Below are 22794 nucleotides of genomic sequence, written 5' to 3'. Positions count from 1 at the left end.
ACAATTAAACTATCTAACTGGTCCAGGCAATTTTTTCTAGCTTAATATTACTTGTAACTGAAAACCCGCCCAAAATTAAGGAAAATTTTGGTGCACTTGTTTATCTCATGTAACTCAACAAAATCTCGCCTCCACTCAACAAAATCTCACTGTTCTTTTTTGGATCTATATCAATCAAAATGCTACACATAAACACTATATGCAGTTTTTGGAAACACGTAGTGAGCTTACTTAAATGTCACTGAATGTCGGAATATGTTAAACTGAATTAAAAGTTTTCAACCTAAGAATTACAAGTTTGCAACCCTAGCCAGATCTCTAATCAGACTGGTCTGGGTCGGGCATACATGTGCCAGATCTTCCAGACTGAGATCGGCTCGATTGAAACCAAGTTGCCCAACGGGGTATTAGACACCCTTTTTTTCACCCAAGAGGGGTACAAGAGCTATTAGAGTTGTTCACTGGTGATACCAAACCTTGATGACGAGTCGTATAAATGTTTTTTTTTCTTCAGAATATTGGAAGTTACTCTTTTATATGTCATCGTTTAAATTATTTTGAAACGATGACATATAAAAGATTTGCTCCCTTGATTGATGTCTGATTTTTGGTTGATATTCTCAAGATGTCGTTGTCTTAACATCTGTTCAAAGTTGTTCCGCTCGTCATTTGCCAAAGTTCATCGTTTAAATTATTTTCTGGTTACTAAAGTCTAATTCAACTCACACAAGTTGTCTTTAACGTGTTTTTGTGTTTTTGCTCGTCGACTAAAACAGGGAATTGTAGTAGTAGTAGTAGTAGTTCAGGCTTCTGCAATGCATGGCTTGAAGCACCCTTATTGATTGCTATTAATGAGATAGTTTTGAAATTGGGTTGCAGTTTTTGCACAGGAAGCAAATTCTCGAAGTGCACATGTCAGTTTCGTTGAATATTCTAAAGATGAATTTCCAATAAATGTTGCTGATCCGAAATTTTATATTTTTGTTGTCTGTAAGGTCAATGTGTTTGTTGACAATATTATATTCATAGGCAGTTCTCCACCAGAATTTTTTGTCGCTTTTGAATAATCGTTTTTTCGTAAGTTTGATTTTTAATCTCGTCCAATTATTTTTGTTGGAATTTAAATATTTTGCTATGACAATGTCGTATTTATTGTTTATGAGATCAAATATTAGAAATAGGCTACGAAGTTCAAAGTTAAAAGATATAGGCAGAATTTTCAGTTTGATGTGCCTTATATGTGAAAGAAGAACCTTTTTTCCATTTGATCGCACTTTTTTGGATTAGTTCGATGAGAATTAGATCGCATTTGGACTGCTACCAAAGTTAACAGACGCAAGATATGGTTGTTACAATGAAACCCTTGTATACGTTTAAAATAACTTGAGGGAGAGTTTTGTGGCGAAGATTTCTTCTGAGATACCAAAGTGCTCTGAGAGTTTTTGAGGCTCGTGTGCTTGCGTTTTGATGCCAAGTTGTCTTATCACAAACTTGTATTCCGAGATCTTTTTGATGAGGTTACATGTTAATTTTCAATTTTTTTTGTGAAGAGCGAATTTTTTGAAACAAAGGATCTTGCATTTGTTTTCATGGAGGCGTACGCGAAAGCTCGATTTTCAGGTTCCAATGCGAACACGTTGTTTTTTGTCGTGGCAGTACTTGTTGTTTAATCTAAGCACCTTTCCCCCAATCCCTGGTTCCGACAGATTTGCAGCAACCTTGTGCTGGGGTACTGTATCAAACGCTTTCGTGGAATCTAGGTAGAAGATGAAAACTTCATCGTGTGCATTTGAGTCGATTCCGTTGTACAGTTGGCCTAGAAAGCACAACATTTGAACAATTGCTGAACGTTGAGACCAAAAACCAAACTGGGAATCGTTAGGTGTCACTTTGATGTGCTCATAAAGTTTGTTGAATATCGGTTTATCGAAAACTTTTGAGAGGCAACATAAGCAAATAATTGGTGTTATGTCACTTTGTTTCCAGTATGCTAGAATTTTACCTTTAATGAATTATGTTTGAAAAATTAGAAAATCAGATCTGCTTTTTCTTTTTGATAGATTTTTCAGAAGCAGGTTACTTATATCATCAGGGACGTTGGCTGTATTAGTATCAACTTTAAATAATATACTTTCAATTTCTTCTTCTGAAATTTCAATGTGATTAATATCTTTTTCTTCTAAATTGAACTCGTTTTCAACTCTTGATATTTTTGAATTGAAAACACTCTGGGGAAATAAATTGAACAACTGGGCTTTCTCTTCATTCGTGTTAGCAGTTCGTTCATTTAGGAGCAGCACGCTTGGGTATGGTTTGACTTTTTTTGATCGTAAATTTTTTGAATAACGCTGAATTGCCGTGTTGCAAAGATCTCATTTTCATGGATGACTTGATCGTTTTTACAAAGCTTTTTGACTTTTTCTTCGAGGCAATCTGTTTTGTTTATTGTGGTTGGAGTAGGACTTGAATGGGCAGTTGCTTTTTGTTTCGAAGTTGATAGTTTTTTCATTTCATGGGATGTTTTTTTTGACACCCACGGGGGGAGCTCTGATCTGTGTTGAGTTATTTTTGGGACATTTTGATCGAAAAGCGAGTGAACCATTCATACCATTGTTTAAAGAGTTCGTCAACGTTACTGTAACAATAGGGGTTAAATGGGTTTTTTGAGATGTTGCCGTTGAAAATAGTCCAATCGCTTCCTCTGTCAGCGTATTTTGGTCTGCTGCGATTGATCGATTGATCGTAGTTGAATTCGTATTGTGTTCTGTCAGCGTAATGATCTGAGCATTTTTTGTTCTTGAGGTCATAATTATTACTAGTTTTGATTTCGATTTTTGAAATGATCCAAAATTGTAATTTGTTTGTTAAGAAGACATCTAGCTATTTTTTGTACCCCAAAAGGTCAGTGAAATTTAGCATTTGTTCGAAATTTTCATCTATGAAGTAGTTGAGCCAGTTGTCAAGTTCATCTGGTGAATTCATTTGTTCCCATACAGTGTTTGAGAAATTGAGATCTCCAGGAAGGATGATTGATTTTGGCTTTGTTTTCTTCTCTAAAACTTTAGCGTTTGTGTGAGGTCCTCAAACTTCCGCTTACACCATCTGTATGGACTGCCTTTATGTTGGTTGTAAATGCAGACGATTAAGATTGAGTCCTTTTTAGTGTTCATTTTCACGATTAGGCAATCCTCACATGTGTTCTAAACGAACAATTCTTTAGATTGAGTTTGGTCCATTAACGCCACTAGAACTCCCCCGTGTTTTGAGAGACCACTTTTCAATGTTCTGTCATTTCTGTCTGTAAAAATCATAATTTTGGAGAAAGAGTGCTTCATTTAGAACTTCTTCTGTGAGCCATGTTTTGGTTAGGCACAGAATGTCTGGATTGTAGTGAATAATTGCGTTTGCAAAAGCAAATCTTCGTTGTAGATGAATGAAACTTTGTAAATTGAACGTTAGAATTGAAACCTCTTGTTTTTTGTCTGGACGTTTTGCGGGTCAGGTGGAATACCGATCATTGTCTGAGTACTCGACCCCATTTGCGTCTTGTTTTTGGTATAATGTCAGATTCATTACTTTCAAGTTTTTTCTGGCGAAACCTGCGTCTATTAAGTCTTTTCGCTTTTTTAGACAGTTATTCGGTTTCTCTTCTTCTCGCGGGCAGTAGTCTTTGCGGGGAGTAGTTCTTAAAGAGGACTCTATATTTTATGCCGCGAGACCTTTTAATTCCGAAGAGACTCTCAAGACTGTGAAGTGGGTTGTGATAAGAGAGGATCCAAAAAGAGCTCTGTTCACACTATGTGAACCATAACCCAACCTAACCACATTCTGGACTGTGCTTCGATCAAACTATCTAGACAGTACGTAAAGTTCTGACCAGAGCATGCAGACTCTGAATTGGGCCTTGATCAGCCTCGACGGAACTCAACCAAATGAGGAAACAATTTTTTGGCACTAAAACCTTTACTCAAACCAAACATTAACTCTCAAGTCCGTCTTTTCTTTATCATAGATTGGAAATTTTCAAACAGGCTTCAAAGCGAATATAAACTAGAAAAGCTTTTGCTGTATTTAATAATCAGAAGTATTTCCCGTCACTTTATTGATTGCTTCTCAATTATAGACACTGCAATTTTTTTTACAGATTTTCACTCTCTAGAATTGTTTCAATCTGTTTAATCTCTGCAATACAAAATTTATCCTAAAAAATGTGTACGAGTATCTGCTCTCTAGCAGCAATCTATTGGCTGCCCGGATCTGAGTTTCATTAATATTCAGTAATGAATCATAGTATTTTCATTATGATTTTTACTATGCGCAGAGCTCTGATCATGGCACTTATTAGACATTTCATGATAATATTCAGAGTTAAATTCTGGGATTCTGCTGGAAATTATGAATCTCAGAAACTGTATTTTCTGTTATCATAATGAATTTTTAGTCTGTTTTTGCACTGAACATGTGTTTGCAATGTGTATGCTTTGCGGTTTTTGTTGAATCTTTAATTACCGTAAAATGATCATTCCCGTTTGGAAACTCTCGGCGTTTTTGACCATTTCTGCGTTATTTATGACGTTGTCCGTCTTTGTTTTGACATTTCTTAGAGTTTAGAAGACTTTTATTCTGACTGTCAATTGTAAAAATTGACGTTCCTAGTTCTGAATCAGTACTGAAATGAGACTTGTAATTATATTTGCACAGTGCTAAAATTGACTTGGCATTAGGGGTGGGCGCAATATAAAAAAAGCACCTGGAGAAGGGCTTTCTTGAATCAAGATTGAATAGGTATTTTCTGCTTTTTCTACTTCTGCTTTTTGATCTGATGAGCCGACAAATTCAGAACCAAAAATACAATCATGTCCGATTCTTTCCTTTCATAAGCTCATTTAAGTTAACGCGCCCTGAAACAACGTACTCATTGGGCGAGTTTAGTGTTTATGTTAGTTATAAGGCAAAAGTGATATTTGTAACTCATATTAGCCCTCAATTATTCAATATTTACCAAGACATTGTTATTTGAGTTAATGTTTTGATGTGTCGTCGGAGGCCGAATCGCAAATATTTGGCAGACAATATTGGAAATAATACGTAACTATTTATTATGTATATTTTAAATGGTAACATCAAAAAAGAAAGGGAATTAAAAAGATCCGAAAGTTCAGAATACGAAATTATTAATTTAATACGCCAATTAATTTCAGCTAATGAGACGATCCTAGGAAATTTTCGACCAATAGTGTGCAACCCAGTTTTTCAGAAATGAAATTTATTTTTTTTATTAGCGAAAAAATCTAAAGCGATGAAATAATTATTTGTTCTGTAATAATGGCGGGCTACGGCTATACCTCAGTGGCTCATAAGACTTGAGATGACGCACAAAAATTCTGACGTATAAATGTGCCGATTATAAGAATGCCAAAAATTCACTCAGTTATTCCTTTGTTAAATTTCTCCTTTAATCAGATCATTTATATTCAAATGATTGCAGCAGAACTTCTCAACCAATCACAATGGAGTAGCGAAACTTAATGTTTTATTTTTTATAAAGGCAAGAAAACTAGAGCTAAGTTAACTGTAAACAAGTATAACGTAAACATTTATACTTGGGGAAGATGGCCATGCCTGCGCGGCTCATTGGACTTTGATCTAAACCTATCACAACCGAACTAGTGATTTTCTAGCCCTGTCGCTCTCAATCATTCTGGCTAGCATTTTATTTATAAATGATTACCTTTTGCATTTCGGCGCTTTTGAAACATTTTCGCGTTTTGGCAATCGTACACGTCCACATAGTACTACATTGACATAGTTGTACGTAATCAGAACTTGATATGGAGCTATCACAACCGAACCTGAGATTAGTTTACACAATTAGATACTCTTTGTATTGTTTCTAACAATTTAGGGTAATTGAAGCCAAGTCACTTTTTGCGGAACATTTTGAAACATGTCCGTGTTGGGCAGTTTTTAAAGTCGGTTCCTCATGACCGAATAATCTTCAAAAAAGTGGCGGAATAGAACAAAAAACCACCGTTCTAATTTTGTTATTGTTATTCTCATATGCTTGATTTGACACATTTTCTTTCTTTAGGAAAACTACTAATAAAATGAGAATTCGATTTACAAACATTCGCACTGAACAGTGGTGACACAAAAACTGCTTGGAGATTTACTATTAGAAATTTTTGAATCAATTTTTTACGATTTTCTTTCCTATCGATTCGAAACCAATTTTGCCAAAGGGAGTGGAACTATATGCTGGCGGCATGGTTTGACACTTAAGAGCGTGCAGCTGCCCGATGACGTTAATTACATATTATATAAGTAGAAATTCTCATTATACACTATAAATACTTATATTGTATATTTTATATGAAGGTCGCATAAAAAACACAAACTCAAATGATGTTCTCTAAAATTTACCATTTTTTGTCAACATTTGTCAAACGTTTGTTATTTTTATCACGTTAGAGAAACCGTTTTTGTATGATTGAATTTGTAGGTTTATAAAGCTATAAAAGTCTTTAAAATATCCACTGCTTTGACTTCGCGCCAAATCTCCTGCATTAGCATTTCTCATATTTGACTGAAAAACATGTAATTATAAGGGAAACCAATTCCTTCACTCATTGAACAAGTTTTTTCAAATTCGGTAAGTATTTTTTTGAAAACCGCCAATTTTAACAGTTCCAGTTGCAACTATAAATGAATCTTTTTTTGTCTTGATACAGGGGTCCTAATTTCTTTAGAAGCTCGTCAGCACCAACGAGCGCTAAAATCTAACTTCTGCTACTTTCAAAATTCTCTCAAATTCTTCTGGCTAAGATGTAACAGATATAAAACTGTTTTGCAGTGTTTTGATATATTTGCAACTGCTTCCATTTGTTTAACAATTCAAAGGAGAATTGTTGAAAGAGGGATATCGCGGCCACAATGTTTTCCATTCACTAATTGCTCGAAAAAACCTTTCTCAGCAAAAAAAAATCTTGTCATTTTTCGTATGAGAGTTATAGAAAACAGATAGCCCTTTTGCACTTGAGCTTTTGAAGACATAAGATTGCAATGTTTTTAAAGTTCTGAGTTAATTTTTTGCAAATAAAAGATTCAGAAATTAACAGTGAAACTTGAAAAAAATAACAGTTGGCGTTGTGTATCATTACAGTTTTATAATTTTCTGAAGTTTTTTGTGACCTACGATGCAAGTAATGCTGGATGACTCATCTCTTTCTCCTGTATTTCAGTTTTCCTTTCGATTGTATATTTTTTTGGATTGAAGTTGAGGATTCGATCTTGTTCTCTCCAAAGGCTTATAATCAATTGCGCTTAAAAAGACTCTATGAAATGACTTTTAAGATGTTCTGCCATACGTCATAACTTTGGAATTCTTTGTCTGGTATTGTCTTCGCCGTTTTCTGGTAACTAATTGATGCCATTATATTCAATATTTAGTTTCGCAACAATAATTTTAACTGAGTGCTACTCTTTTTTAAATCAAGCGCGAATCTTAAGATTTTTCAATCCTTTTATTTCCCTCAAAAGGTAAATTAATTATTCGTCTCGTCTTTATTATCTTTAAAGTTTATTTGAAATTTAAACTGAAAACGTTTTATTGGGATGATGAGATTTGAAGGCTGTTTTTCTATCAATTTTTACCTCTAACTTTTAATCTGTTGCATATTGAAGTGATTTCACATGACAAAAAGAACGACTTGAAATGTTCTTAACTTCTAATTTTCCAGAGAATTCTTTTCGTTAGATGCTGTTTGTTCACTCCTTACTGAGCTGCTTTGTTTGGTTTCTGTTTGAAGTTTTTTTCAATACGCTGTTTCTTCACTTAAATCACCTGATAAATATAATCACGTCCCTAAAAATCTATTCCAACTTCGCGAACAAGTCCGCTCGCTGGTCGAGCGTCGCTGTGCCTGCCCACTGTTTCCAAATTACAACAACCCACCTCGTACGAGAGACATGTTCATTGACACGTGTGTCCACTATCAAGCTCACATTTTGTCCCGCTTACTTCTGAACTTTTTTGTGGAGGATACATGTAAATTAAAAGGATAACAAATAGGTAAAATTCTTACATTTTAAAATTATCAAATTACAAATCATCTTGCGTTATTTGATCACACTGGGGCAGATCGTATGGGCTGCTAAATTTAAAACCTGAGACCTGTGTTATGATTTTTATCCCTGTAACCGATCTAGAAATATGAAACGACGTTTAAATAAATTATTTATGTTCACTTGCTGATAATAACGGAATCAAATGTAATCGAATCGGAAAATGTAAATATTAAGATTGACTCTTAAAATTGCTTTAAAAAACTTTAATATTTTTTAACCTTTTTCCCAGACAAGTTTTAAGCTATGGAATATTTTTCAATGACACCGCAAGCAGGACAGTTTGAGACGCAAGTTGGTTGTTCTGAAATTTAGGTCTTGGCTTTTCCAAAAAGTTATTTTGTTCTCATTGGTAATTGTTCTGCCTTATTCCGCCTTATAAGATCTTGCACGATAGAAATTCTGCCTTATAAGATCTTACACGATAAAAATTCTGCCAGACAAAAAATTTTTATCTTGTAAGATCTTATAAGAATCTTATAAGATCTTTTAAGATAAATATTCGGAAAGCTATGGCTCAACCTTTTGATAAGATTTTTTATCAGATCTTATACGATAAAAATTCTTTAAGTATGACATGCTCTTCATATTGAAGACATTCTGGGTTGCTTTCAAGCAGTAGCCAAAAAGCTACAGCATGCAACACTTAGGTGTCAGAGCAACAAAGATAAAATTATCTTATATTGTCTTTTGAGACTTATAAGATATTGGGAAAAAGGTTATTCGAGTGTTAGTGTCTTTTTCTGAGGCATTAGTTATCAACTAAGCTGTAAAATTTTCTTCAAAGACCAAAACTATCTTGGACTGCTAAGTTTAGCCATAGTACCTAGTTAAGACTCAGAATATTACTCCCATCAAAATAGAATCAACAAACTTTTTTTTCGAAATTGTTTAGTTGACCGATTATTTTTTTTTACTTTCATAGGAACTTGACTATGGTATACTGTTATATTGAAATCATTAAAAACATGTCTTATCAGATCTTACACGATAAAATTCAGCCCTGCGTGAACTTTTATCGTGTAAGATCTGATATCATACTTATCAGATGCTGTAAGATAACAATTCAGCAAAATTGAATTATTATCTTATAAGATCTGATAAATATCTTATCAGATCTTTCACGATTAAACTTCAAGTAGGGCAGAACTTTTATCGTGTAAGACCAGATAAGATGTTACACGATAAAGATTTTTGATCAGCATCTTATCAGATCATGCACGATAAAAAGACCACGTATTTTTGGGTCTCCATGAACCCACCCGTGACTCCCCTGAGACCCAAGATCGTCAGAGAATGAGACAAACTGTAAAAAAGACTGAAGCTTCAAGCCGGTGCTGGATCTACCATAAAATTTTGTCAACTTATTGTTTTTTGCTACAATTGTGATTGACAGAGCGGCAAGAGCAGATGCGAGATGTTGTCCAATCAGAGATGAAAGAACTTCAGTCTCGCTTGGATTTGCTGGAGAGTGAGAATGCACAGCTCAAGTGCAACTTGCAAGAGGTGGACAAAGCCAAAAATGACCTCACTGATGAGTATGAGGACCTCAAGAGGGACAACAGGTGAGAAAGTATATATATATATATATATATATATATATATATATATATATATATATATATATAATATATTTTAAAAAATGGGAATAAACACACTCAAGAAAATATCGACGTTAACGAACTATCATGACGTCCGACTACACTATAAACAAGAAAACTTGACCTTTGCACAGAAAAAATGACTGTTTTAACCCAACCGTTTCCGAGGTTTCAAAATCCAACTTATCCGAACATACCAACATGAAAAATATTCACAATTTTTTTGAATTTTTTTATGTCAGTGAGATATCAAATTCTAGTGGTGATTTTAGTCATGCTAGAGTACTGAAGAGTTGGTACACCTTGCCTGGCTTTCTTCAGAATTGGTGTCTGCGTTCTGAGAAAATGCACTGTGAGCGTTAATTCAGATGTTATCGGAGTAAATGACTTTGACTATACTGATTTTCTAAAAGTTCCTTGAGTATTCCTTTGGGTTTTTTTCCTTGGGTCTTTTTCCTTGCTTTGTTCATTTCGTTGCGTGTGTTTAAACTTGTTTAATAACAATTCTTCCTCTGATTTGATTCATAGTCAGATATTCGCTTTAATCAACGGTTCGGATTAAAATTCAAGAGTTGTTGAATTGTCCTGCTGTTTTTTAAACTCGTTTTGCCTTTCGATTATGTTTTTTTTTGTTTTACACAAATCACAGCGTTCACAGTGGGCTACTGTTTGACTTAATTTTTACACTGTTTTGACTGAATTGCTTTTAATTTCGTTTGCTCATTGCCTTTCTCAATATAGCAAATACAGTTAATATCAAAAATGCAAAAAAGCGGATGAGCCGATAAAACTTGGTCATTAGGTGGGTGATAAAGCATTAGGTTAGCAAAGTTCATAAGAGCGACTGATAGTTGGCATTGTTAAGTTAAATAGCCTTCAAATTAGAAGCGGAAGAAAACCTGTCAAATTTAGTCACATTTTTTTACGTTTTTTGAACAATAGCCGGTCATTTTGTATTATCTTTTTTCCCGTCTCAATACCGTTGAGCCTCAAGGAGATCATCACTGCCGGTTGTTTTCCGGCAATCTAACTGCTTTGTTTGTTGTTCCTTTCACTTTCCTGCCTCACTTTATTAAAACAATTTTTGTTCGATATTCCAAATTGTGACAAAATTTTTTTTCTCATCTCATTTAACGTTTTCTCTGGAAACTCCCTTATTACATTTAAACAAGGAAAGCCATTTGAAAATCTGAGCATTGTATTTGACAAGAATAGAGCTAAGCATTGAACTTGCAAGATCTTTGAGTGTGTATCAAAAAAGCTGCTGTGCTATACAAAATACTTTACTCGAGAGAAGAAAAGAACACTTACATGTATATGGTCTGAAAATTACACTCTGAAATTGCTATATACTCCATACACGACTTTTTGTTCATTCAAGGGGTTGATCTATTTTTTTCTTACAATAATGTTTTTGGATGCCCAATAATGAGGACCCAAAAATTATATTCATTACAAAGTCCAAATTACGTGTATCTTCAGCAACTTTGAATGAAAAATACAGGCACACCATCAGCAGAATATGTCAATGAACAAATTTACTGTTAATAACTTGAATAACTGCGTTTCTTAAAAAAGAAAATAGTCATGATGGAACAAAATTATCGGCGCAAATTTGTTTAAAAATTTTGTTTTCCTGAAAACACCTTACTTAATTTTATTTTCTGCGGACCGCTGAAAAACCTCCAACATGAAGTATTTCAACATATATAAATCTCACGTTAAAATGTGTACAGCTGTTTTGAAATTTTTTTGAAAGGTTCTATTGCTTGTCTATTAATTTAACACCATATCATTTCACCCCTATGTCATTTAACGCCACCGTGTGTTCAGCCGAATACTCTTTTCGAAACCTTATGTTGTCTCTATTTTACGACTTAACGGAAAATCTTACAAAAATCTTAACCCAAAGATCACTTTTTGATAAATTAATTGTTCCAATTATATACGGAATTAATTTTTTTCTCATTCCAGACAAGTAAATTAAGAAAATAGAACTAGATCGTGTTAAATATGTACCTTTTTGCCCATAAGATGATTGTACTTAATCAAAGTTGTAAAATCAGTGTGAAATGATAGAAGTGGATAAAATTAGGGCTAAATGATGGTGACCGGACAATAGATCGAAAGGACAACAGATCGAAAACAGAAAAATTGGGACAATAGATCGAAAATCATTCTCTATTCTTATTGGCTGAAATTAAGCATTTTTTGCGAGCTGCAATATAATTACCACTGTATGGCCATGCCTCGCGAGCCATGGCCATGCCTTAGCGGCCCGTGGGACTTGATATGAATCTATCACAACCGAACAAAATATCACAATAGAACATGTTATATGCAGTTAATAAATGAGCGCTTAAATCTGATTGACCAATACGCAACTTGAATTATTTAATTTTCGATCTTTTGTCCCAATTTTTGCTTTCGATCTGTTGTCTTTTGATCTATTGTCCTAGCACCCTAAATGATAGGGGTTAAACAAATATGGATTAAAAATGTATCATCATTTTCAATAGATATAGATTGACATTTCTTTGGCTGTTTGTCTAGGTATCTTGAGGAGAGTTTATCAATGACGAAAGATGAACTGAATTTGTCCAAAAGTGTCGCCAATTCCATCAGGGCTGAACAGATTGAGGAACTGAAGGAAAGAGAGAAAACAATTGAGGAATTTGCCAAAGGTCAGTCATATTTAAATTAACTTTACCCACTTTCAAGTCTAACTCAGTACTGGATAAGAGACGCAAGATTATAGGCACATATGAAATCGAGCAAACGTTTAAACCTTTATCTTATCCGTTAAGAGGGCAGTCTTCATTGAAAATTGTCTCATCCAATGTGTGTGTGTGGACCTCAAAAAATTGTCTAAATTGTCAAAAAATGGGTCGAAAATCATTGGCGGAAGATTTTCCCTAATGTAGCGAGAGTGACTCCATTGTTGATTCTAACTGAACTGATAATAACAACAATGATCGGCTCTAAATCAGATTTCATTAATTTGCATTTTTTTTACGAGAATTAAAACCAGACAAGTCTAAATCCAGTTCCAAATCACTTACTGAATTATATTCAATCTTGTCCATCGTTTGACTGCCCAGGTTAAAGTCCCAGACTTTTGTCAAATGTTGTTCAGAAAACCGCTGTTTAGAAAATCGTTGTTTGAACTATCATCTCCCGAGACACCCATGTGTTGGTATTTCCCCACACTTTCAAGCACTCGCATTTTCACCCACTTTTATTCCGATAAAAATTTTTAATTAATTACACAAAGCATGCAAAATTTGTGTTCAAATTTGAAAACACTGAAGGATTCGCATACATGGTTTGCTAGTTAAAACCGAATGGTTTTTTAAACTTCTAGTACAAAATTGTTTATCTTGTTGAAGTTTGGCAGAAATATCTACTACGCTTGTTCGAAATAATCTTGATTCTGTAAAATTACTATACCCAAATACCCTTTTTTAACTGGAGCTATTAATGTGAGTTCAAGAACTTTGCTTATTTTTTCCCAATGAAACATCTAAAGGTCAGATAGTTATTCATTTTGAATTTGGTTACTCCTCCCTGTTTTTATATCACATTTCCGTTTTGTATGGGACTTCGCGAGTTAGAATTCATTTAGTCAAGTTAAGATTGTAAAAAAATATATAACGTTTAAAGTACCGGAATTGGATTTAGATTGGAAAAAAGCCTCCAGCGCATCAATCATGAAAACGTCGGATTTAAGGAACCATCGCATCGTGTTTCATATCTTGAGCTGGAACATAATTGCCTCAAGGTTAAGAAGTTTTAAACTAATACTTTCTTCAACCGATTCTGAGCAACCGAAGTCGAGGACGTTTACATGTTGTGAAGCCGAAAGCAAAGACGGTTTTTACACTTATCAAATTGGAAAACACTGTTTGATCTGGAGTCGACAGCAAAATTGAGCCGACTTTTCACACCGAAGAATGTTGATCAATGACTTCTTATGAATCGAGGTCTCGACTAGTGATCGCAATAAAAATTCCGAGTCTGGTGAAATTCGCCAAAATTCATTAAGGAGTCCACAGTACTTAAATTTTTACATTATTATTTTGGGTAATTTTACCTGTTTACCTTAAATTTAAGGTAGTTTTGAGGTAAAGTTCGGGTAATTTTAAGTGAAGTTAAAATTACTACAGATGAATATGAGGGTTAATGTTCGTTCAGACATGACAAATCTACTTGAATTGATATTTTTCAGTAAGGATGAGGTATCTTTTAGGTACATTCACGTAAATTTTTTTAAGAGTAATAGTAAAAGCTTAAAAAATTAATCGATCTTACAAAAAGAAAAAGTTCTCCAAAATTTTGTTTCCTTTTTGATTTTCAGAAGCAGAGGAGGACAGGAGTGCATTGTTAGATCGGATAGAAGAGTTAGAAAGAGAGAAGACAAGATTGAAAGACGAGAGAGACGATTTGGAATCATTCAAGACTTACTGGATACAAAATGGGTGCGTCAAAATGATCACATTTTTTTAGATTCATTCTCAGATTTCCCCCGATTAAAGGATCTTGGTTTCATACATTGTGGACATGATGTGTCCAGGCGTTTGTTTTTTAAACTTTTGCCAGGACCCCCCCCCCCCCCCCCCGAGAATGATCCTATTTTCATTTCGACATTTCGAAGTAAACTCTTCGTGAACTGCATATAATCAAAAAGATCCTAAAATTTTTCCATCATAAGTTGAGACAATTTTGGGAAACACGCCTGAACACCATAGATAATCAAGGGACATCAACTGACTGATTATTTCGCCATTATTTACTTTTGCACTTTATTTTAAACCAATCAGATTAATTGGCCAACCAAATTTTAGTATCCTGCTATTATTCTCATTCTCGTTTTCTCTCATTCGGCTCTTCTCCCTTTCGGCTCTAATTCCTAGCTTCAAGTAAAAGCTTTAATTCTAATTTTTTGTTAATTCTTAACTTTAATTCCTTTCCCTTTTTAATAAAATTGGTTTTTCAGACCCAACAGAACGGATCCCCTGACAGAAGATGAACTATATTACGCAGGGGGAGAGAATGATCAAACACTACAGGGAGAACTGTTCAGTCATGGGAAGACTGGAGTTAGAAGACGAATTCTTTTGCCAACATCTAGCCACTCAGGTTACACCTTCCCTATTTTGTTCCCACTTAATATAAAGGTGATTTTTTAAATCTGCTTTATAATCTTATCAGTATTACGATAAATGACATGATCAGGGAACACAATGAAAAATAAACATACAAAGAAATACTACCTTTTAACAATGTTAAAGTGATCCGGGACCTTTGGTTAGTTATTGTGGGTACCCTAATCTAGACAGAAGGGTTATTATGTAGGAATCTGCCAGACCCTGCCAGAGAAATGGAATTCCTCGGAGTTTTGATAGAAAAAATGATAATCTTGAAAGATCGTGCAAAAGAATATTAGTCCGACAGAGTTATTATTTTTCAAAAATTATTACCAAAAAACAATCTTTTCAAACTTTTTGGACTTCAGTACTTCTTCAGAAGCCAAAAACTATCCAAAAGAAAAACATTAAAAAACTACCAATTATTATCGTCGCATGAGCCTTGATGATACACATTGCCATGGTATGTAGCAATATATTTTTTCTAGGCAACCAACATTTGTTACATTGTGGTTTTGTGCGAAATTGAAAGCATTAAGGAACTGTAAAATTATGATAAGCTATATTTGTATACAAAAGGTCTCCGGATCGTTGCAAAACGGCGCTGTATCATATACTATATTTGTTAATAATATTCATTACAAAATTCATTATTATCAACGCATGTTGTGTATTTTGAAAGAGAATTTTTCCGATAAAAGGACGCGAAAAATTCAGCATACTAGTGTTAGATGTTTACGCTATAGGGGTCCATCGTTTAAACATTTTGATGTAATTTTTTGCATTTTCGAGGCATTTATCCACTTTTGTATCTTAATAATTTTATTATTATAAAGTTGATATATATTTGCGCATAATTATTCCTTTAATTGGTTTATAATTCGCAGCCACTTAATTTTTGCACGAATCGCTTAATTCGCTACCTGTCAACACTTGCACTGTCTATTGTTGACCCTTCAAAATAAATTTTTATGCGTGGACAATAATTATAGATTAAAAACTGAATCAGTTCTTAACAGGTAGAAGGTAGAGGTGTTTCCGATTGTTGAAAGTTTTTTCTAAAACAGCAGAATTTTGACTGAATTCGCAAGATTATTGGTCTTTCGCCCCTTATCTCAAGACAAATGCTGTGACGAGTTTTATGAAGTTGATGATTTAGGATCCAGTTGGCTACGGGACAGTTGACTAACAATATTACAATTGTTCCGTTAACATTCATAGATGTACACTTCATAGTCTTTTAATGGGAAATTCCTGATTACCATTAATTGATGTACAATTGGCTACTTTATTCACGAAAAAGTTGAAGAAGTTAACTTTAATTTTTTGTTGTTCCATTTTTTTCTTTTTATTTTGCAACATCTCAATTCGGCGAGATTTTGCTTGCAACTAAAACGTGTATCGATACATCATTCCCGATGCGAGGAAGCAAGATTTTTTGTAAGCTTTGCAATTAAACTTTTCGACACTTCCGAATGATTTTGAATTCTTCATACTTGTTATAGTTTAATTGATTTCTGGTCATCCTTTACATTTCGTACACTTTAATCTCGTTTTCGCTCCATACTCTAGGGAAATGTTATTGATTCTATGGAAATTTTCTTTTTTGCCCATGAACCTTTTTTTTGTTTTCAAGGAAAATCTTTTGTGCACACACTAATGCGTTTTTTTAAAATTCATGGTGGTTAGCATATAGTGTTAAGAGGTGAGAAGAGTCAATGAAATTAACTTACACTATTGGAAAAAACTTGCAAATATCTATTAAAGATGATTAATTTCAACTGATTGGGTCGACTGTTCAGATTAAATTTGTTCCCTTTTTGTCGACTTTATCTATTATATGTGGTTTGTTTTCTCAATAACACCTCCCAAGGTTCTTTACGTTTTGTTGAAGATCCAATTTATAATTATAATCGCATGTTTTAATGTTGCCCAGGGTGCGAATTGTGTTTTGTGTTCTTTATTTTTTTCAAAAAGATTATTTTAGAATATTTTTGGTAAAAACGAAATCCACAAAGTTTAGGATTTATTGATATTTGAGGAACTTAATTTAATTTGTTAGATGTCGATTTGTTCCCTTATTCTTATGAAGCTGGTTTTCTCCGCGCTGATTGAACAAAATGGCAACGCAAATTGATGAATTTTTCATGGTTCATTGCTGACAAGTTTCTGATTATTGAAAAGTTATTGGGTTCTGCTTTCATTTTTGCTCTGGTTTGTTGATATATAATTCGGTTCTGCGTAATCGCAGCGGAGCAGCATTAGGCTATCAGTCTGCATTAACAGTAGCCTGTACTCAGTTGTCCGTTTTTTATTATTCCCCAAATCTCAGAGTGTTACTAATTGAACTCATTTAACTCCCATATTTTAACATCGCTTCTCCCAAAATCTTTTCACCCCTCAATTCTTCGCTCCAAGACTGCCCCTTTATATAGCCTTCCCTGCCAATATTTTTTTAAGAATTAATCCTTGCATTTTTAACGAAAAACCTACGAATCGCTCATTTTGATCGTTAATTGAGCCAAATATATAATCAAATAAAAAAGGGGCGAAATAAAGAATGAAATAATAATTCGTTTCTGCGTAATCGCAGTGGAGCAGCATTAGGCTTTCAGTCTGCATTAACATTAACCTGTTCTCAGCTGTCGTTTTTTAATGTTCTCCACATCTCAGACTTAATTTATTTAACATGAATGCTCTTTTTTGGTGACTATGGCCACTTTTTACTTATTTTGCGTCTGCAACTTTCCCCTGGTACCATAATTGCAGCCAACATTGGTCAGGCTATGGTCAACCTAAAGCTATTGTTAAGTAAGAGCTCATCCTCACACAGACAACTTCACGGAGGCAGGGGATTGAACTATCGATCATTGGCGTGTCAATCACACACCTTACATCTCGGCTATCACGCCACAAAACATTGTTTTTAGGGGCATTGATGACATTGTTTTTAAGGACTTTGATAACATTTAAAAAAAATGATCACATTTTTTTTAAATTCATTCTCAGATTTCCCCCGATTAAAGGATCTTGGTTTCATACATTGTGGACATGATGTGTCCAGGCGTTTGTTTTTTAAACTTTTGCCAGGACCCCCCCCCCCCGAGAATGATCCTATTTTCATTTCGACATTTCGAAGTAAACTCTTCGTGAACTGCATATAATCAAAAAGATCCTAAAATTTTTCCATCATAAGTTGAGACAATTTTGGGAAACACGCCTGAACACCATAGATAATCAAGGGACATCAACTGACTGATTATTTCGCCATTATTTACTTTTGCACTTTATTTTAAACCAATCAGATTAATTGGCCAACCAAATTTTAGTATCCTGCTATTATTATCATTCTCGTTTTCTCTCATTCGGCTTTTCTCCCTTTCGGCTCTAATTCCTAGCTTCAAGTAAAAGCTTTAATTCTAATTTTTTGTTAATTCTTAACTTTAATTCCTTTCCCTTTTTAATAAAATTGGTTTTTCAGACCCAACAGAACGGATCCCCTGACAGAAGATGAACTATATTACGCAGGGGGAGAGAATGATCAAACACTACAGGGAGAACTGTTCAGTCCTGGGAAGACTGGAGTTAGAAGACGAATTCTTTTGCCAACATCTAGCCACTCAGGTTACACCTTCCCTATTTTGTTCCCACTTAATATAAAGGTGATTTTTTAAATCTGTTTTATAATCTTATCAGTATTACGATAACTGACATGATCAGGGAACACAATGAAAAATAAACATACAAAGAAATACTACCTTTTGACAATGTTAAAGTGATCCGGGACCTTTGGTTAGTTATTGTGGGTACCCTAATCTAGACAGAAGGGTTATTATGTAGGAATCTGCCAGACCCTGCCAGAGAAATGGAATTCCTCGGAGTTCTGATAGAAAAAATGATAATCTTGAAAGATCGTGCAAAAGAATATTAGTCCGGCAGAGTTATTATTTTTCAAAAATTATTACCAAAAAACAATCTTTTCAAACTTTTTGGACTTCAGTACTTCTTCAGAAGCCAAAAACTATCCAAAAGAAAACATTAAAAAACTACCAATTATTATTGTCGCATGAGCCTTGATGATACACATTGCCATGGTATGTAGCAATATATTTTTTCTAGGCAACCAACATTTGTTACATTGTGGTATTGTGCGAAATTGAAAGCATTAAGGAACTGTAAAAATATGATAAGCTATATTTGTATACAAAAGGTCTCCGGATCGTTGCAATACAGCGCTGTATCATATACTATATTTGTTAATAATATTCATTACAAAATTCATTATTATCAACGCATGTTGTGTATTTTGAAAGAGAATTTTTCCGATAAAAGGACGCGAAAAATTCAGCATACTAGTGTTAGATGTTTACGCTATAGGGGTCCATCGTTTAAACATTTTGATGTAATTTTTTGCATTTTCGAGGCATTTATCCACTTTTGTATCTTAATAATTTTATTATTATAAAGTTGATATATATTTGCGCATAATTATTCCTTTAATTGGTTTATAATTCGCAGCCACTTAATTTTTGCATGAATCGCTTAATTCGCTACCTGTCAACACTTGCACTGTCTATTGTTGACCCTTTAAAATACATTTTTATGCGTGGACAACAATTATAGATTAAAAATTGAATCAGCTCTTAACAGGTAGAAGGTAGAGGTGTTTCCGATTGTTGAAAGTTTTTTTTCAACATTTGAAAACAGCAGAAGTTTGACTGAATTTGCAAGATTATTGGTCTTTCGCCCCTTATCTCAAGACAAATGCTGTGACGAGATTTTTGAAGTTGATGATTTAGGATCCAGTTGGCTACGGGACAGTTGACTAACAATATTACAATTGTTCCGTTAACATTCATAGATGTACACTTCATAGTCTTTTAATGGGAAATTCCTGATTACCATTAATTGATGTACAATTGGCTACTTTATTCACGAAAAAGTTGAAGAAGTCAACTTTAATTTTTTGTTGTTGCAATTTTTTAATTTTTATTTTGCAACATCTCAATTCTGCGAGATTTTGCTTGCAACTAAAACGTGTATCGATACATCATTCCCGATGCGAGGAAGCAAGATTTTTTGTAAGCTTTGCAATTAATTATTTCGACACTTCCGAATGATTTTGAATTCTTCATACTTGTTTTAGTTTATTTGATTTCTGGGCATCCTTTACATTTCGTACACTTTAATCTCGTTTTCGCTCCATACTCTAGGGAAATGTTATTGATTCTATGGAAATTTTCTTTTTTGCCCATGAACCTTTTTTTTGTTTTCAAGGAAAATCTTTTGTGCACACACTAATGGGTTTTTTAAAATTCATGGTGGTTAGCATATAGTGTTCAAAAAGGTGAGAAGAGTCAATGAAATTAACTTACACTATTGGAAAAAACTTGCAAATATCTATTAAAGATGATTAATTTCAACTGATTGGGTCGACTGTTCAGATTAAATTTGTTCCCTGTTTGTCGACTTTTTCTATTATATGTGGTTTTATTTTCTCAATAACACCTCCCAAGGTTCCTTACGTTTTGTTGAAGATCCAATTTATAATTATAATCGCATGTTTTAATGTTGCCCAGGGTGCGAATTGTGTTTTGTGTTCTTTATTTTTTCAAAAAGATTATTGCAGAATGTTTTTGGTAAAAACGAAATCCACAAAGTTTAGGATTTATTGATACTTGAGGAACTTAATTTAATTTGTTAGATGTCGATTTGTTCCCTTATTCTTATGAAGCTGGTTTCCTCCGCGCTGATTGAACGAAATGGCAACGTAAATTGATGAATTTTTCGTGGTTCATTGCTGACAAGTTTCTGATTATTGAAAATTTATTGGGTTCTGCTTTTATTTTTGCTCTGGTTTGTTGATATATAATTCGCTTCTGCGTAATCGCAGCGGAGCAGCATTAGGCTATCAGTCTGCATTAACAGTAGCATGTACTCAGTTGTCCGTTTTTTATTATTCCCCAAATCTCAGAGTGTTACTAATTGAACTCATTTAACTCCCATATTTTAACATCGCTTCTCCCAAGATCTTTTCACCCCTCAATTCTTCGCTCCAAGACTGCCCCTTTATGTAGGCTTCCCTGCCAATATTTTTTTAAGAATTAATCCTTGCATTTTCAACGAAAAACCTACGAATCGCTCATTTTGATCGTTAATTGAGCCAAATATATAATCAAATAAAAAAGGGGCGAAATAAAGAATGAAATAATAATTCGTTTTTGCGTAATCGCAGTGGAGCAGCATTAGGCTTTCAGTCTGCATTAACATTAACCTGTTCTCAGCTGTCGTTTTTTAATGTTCTCCACATCTCAGACTTAATTTATTTAACATGAATGCTCTTTTTTGGTGACTATGGCCACTTTTTACTTATTTTGCGTCTGCAACTTTCCCCTGGTACCATAATTGCAGCCAACATTGGTCAGGCTATGGTCAACCTAAAGCTATTGTTAAGTAAGAGCTCATCCTCACACAGACAACTTCACGGAGGCAGGGGATTGAACTATCGATCATTGGCGTGTCAATCACACACCTTACATCTCGGCTATCACGCCACAAAACATTGTTTTTAGGGGCATTGATGACATTGTTTTTAAGGACTTTGATAACATTGTTTTTAAGGACTTTGGATGATCAGTGTTAAATTGACTAATCGAAACCGACAACTATAAACATTTTCTCACCAGAGGTATTTCACAATCCGAGTATATAGATTCGCGCTTGTAACTTTCATGTTTTTGTTCACATGCTTTATGATGAGGTTTACGAGCGATAGCAAAAAATAGTTTTAGTTTACTTAGTTGCGGCATTTTTCATAATTAAATTAATTGAAATTATAATCTAGGTTTCGGAGAAGACGATCTCTGGACTTTGGATCCAAAAAGCCGACCAGCGGTCGATTCCAGCGACGATTCGGAAGCCCAAAGTATCATTTCATCATCAGTCGAGGGCAACTTGACCCGGTCCAGGTCAAGGTCGCGGGGTCAGAGTTCATCCATATCTCTAGTGTCTATCAATGATATTGACAAGACAGTTCAGGAACATATCAGAGAGGCCGAGTCTTCAACCAATCTTTATTCAACAGCCAATCAGGAGAAAGTGTTCAAAATTGTTTTTTTGGGTTAGTGGGTTCTTATCAAATTGCGTATGAACAATTTTTGGATCTATTCGGTCTCCCCCGCCCTCAGTGTTTTTTATGCCCCCAATTACGGTTGATGTGTTAGTTAGAAGGTTGAGAGAGAACAACCTAATTTAAATTGTGCATAAGATAAGGTTGACATAGCTTGACAAGAAGCTCTACTTGTTCAACGTATACTTGGCTAGAGAAATGAAGCCTTGAGGAACAAGAAAGAACGTGAGAACGGGTTATAAGAGATGCCCAGTTTCGAGAGCTTAAAACAAGTTGGTGTAAATGGGTAGCACGCTAGGCTTGCAAGTAACAAATGTTGGTTCGAATCTAGTACATAGACCCCAAACAGTGTTCTTTTATAGCACGTTACTATGAAAAAAAATAGCTGGTGCGCCCGGGGGGGGGGGGGGGGGTTAAAAATATGCCCAATAGGCTTATAGGGGAATGAGGGACAGAATAGATCCTATTTTTGAAGTTTTAACATCTGACGGCATAAACATTTAAATAATGTTGAGCCCATTTAAAATTTCTAATCAATATTCCTAATCGTATTGGTGGAAATTTTAAAACAATGATGCAGCCCACATCCCCACATTATTTAAACATACTATTTTTATAAAATGGTGCTATTATGTAACAGTGCATGCTTTGCGACTGTTAATCATAAGCGCCACTGGGCCGAAACAGTAAAACAGAATAAATCCGAATTCTCTTTCCTGAAAGTTAATCCAGGAAAGTTAATTTTGGATTTTGGACCTATTCTGGTTTGCACCCCCCCCCCCCCTCCCCCTTC

General features: G+C 34.5%; 2 protein-coding genes across 5 annotated transcripts in view; both read left to right on the top strand.

The window, feature by feature from the left end:
* The window catches only part of LOC142353939 (ras-related protein Rab-18-B-like), a 476381-nt gene that overhangs the window by 197616 nt on the left and 255971 nt on the right, over positions 1–22794 (top strand). The gene's annotated exons all lie outside the window — the stretch shown is intronic.
* The window catches only part of LOC142354749 (uncharacterized), a 49556-nt gene that overhangs the window by 6605 nt on the left and 20157 nt on the right, over positions 1–22794 (top strand). For 3 of the 4 annotated variants that reach the window (XM_075407132.1, XM_075407129.1, XM_075407131.1), the window contains exons 3-7: positions 9521–9689; positions 12279–12409; positions 14083–14203; positions 14722–14864; positions 21717–21992. In XM_075407132.1, coding sequence (XP_075263247.1) covers positions 9521–9689; positions 12279–12409; positions 14083–14203; positions 14722–14864; positions 21717–21992 — 840 coding nt within the window. The remainder of the gene's footprint in view (positions 1–9520; positions 9690–12278; positions 12410–14082; positions 14204–14721; positions 14865–21716; positions 21993–22794) is intronic. The other variant, XM_075407130.1, reaches the window with a different exon arrangement.

This window comes from Convolutriloba macropyga, chromosome 15, assembly GCF_964194025.1.
Source record: "Convolutriloba macropyga chromosome 15, txConMacr16.3, whole genome shotgun sequence".
NCBI lineage: Eukaryota > Metazoa > Xenacoelomorpha > Acoela > Convolutidae > Convolutriloba > Convolutriloba macropyga.
The sequence above is the reverse complement of the archived record's forward strand: the minus strand, read 5'-3'. Positions and strand labels throughout refer to the sequence as shown.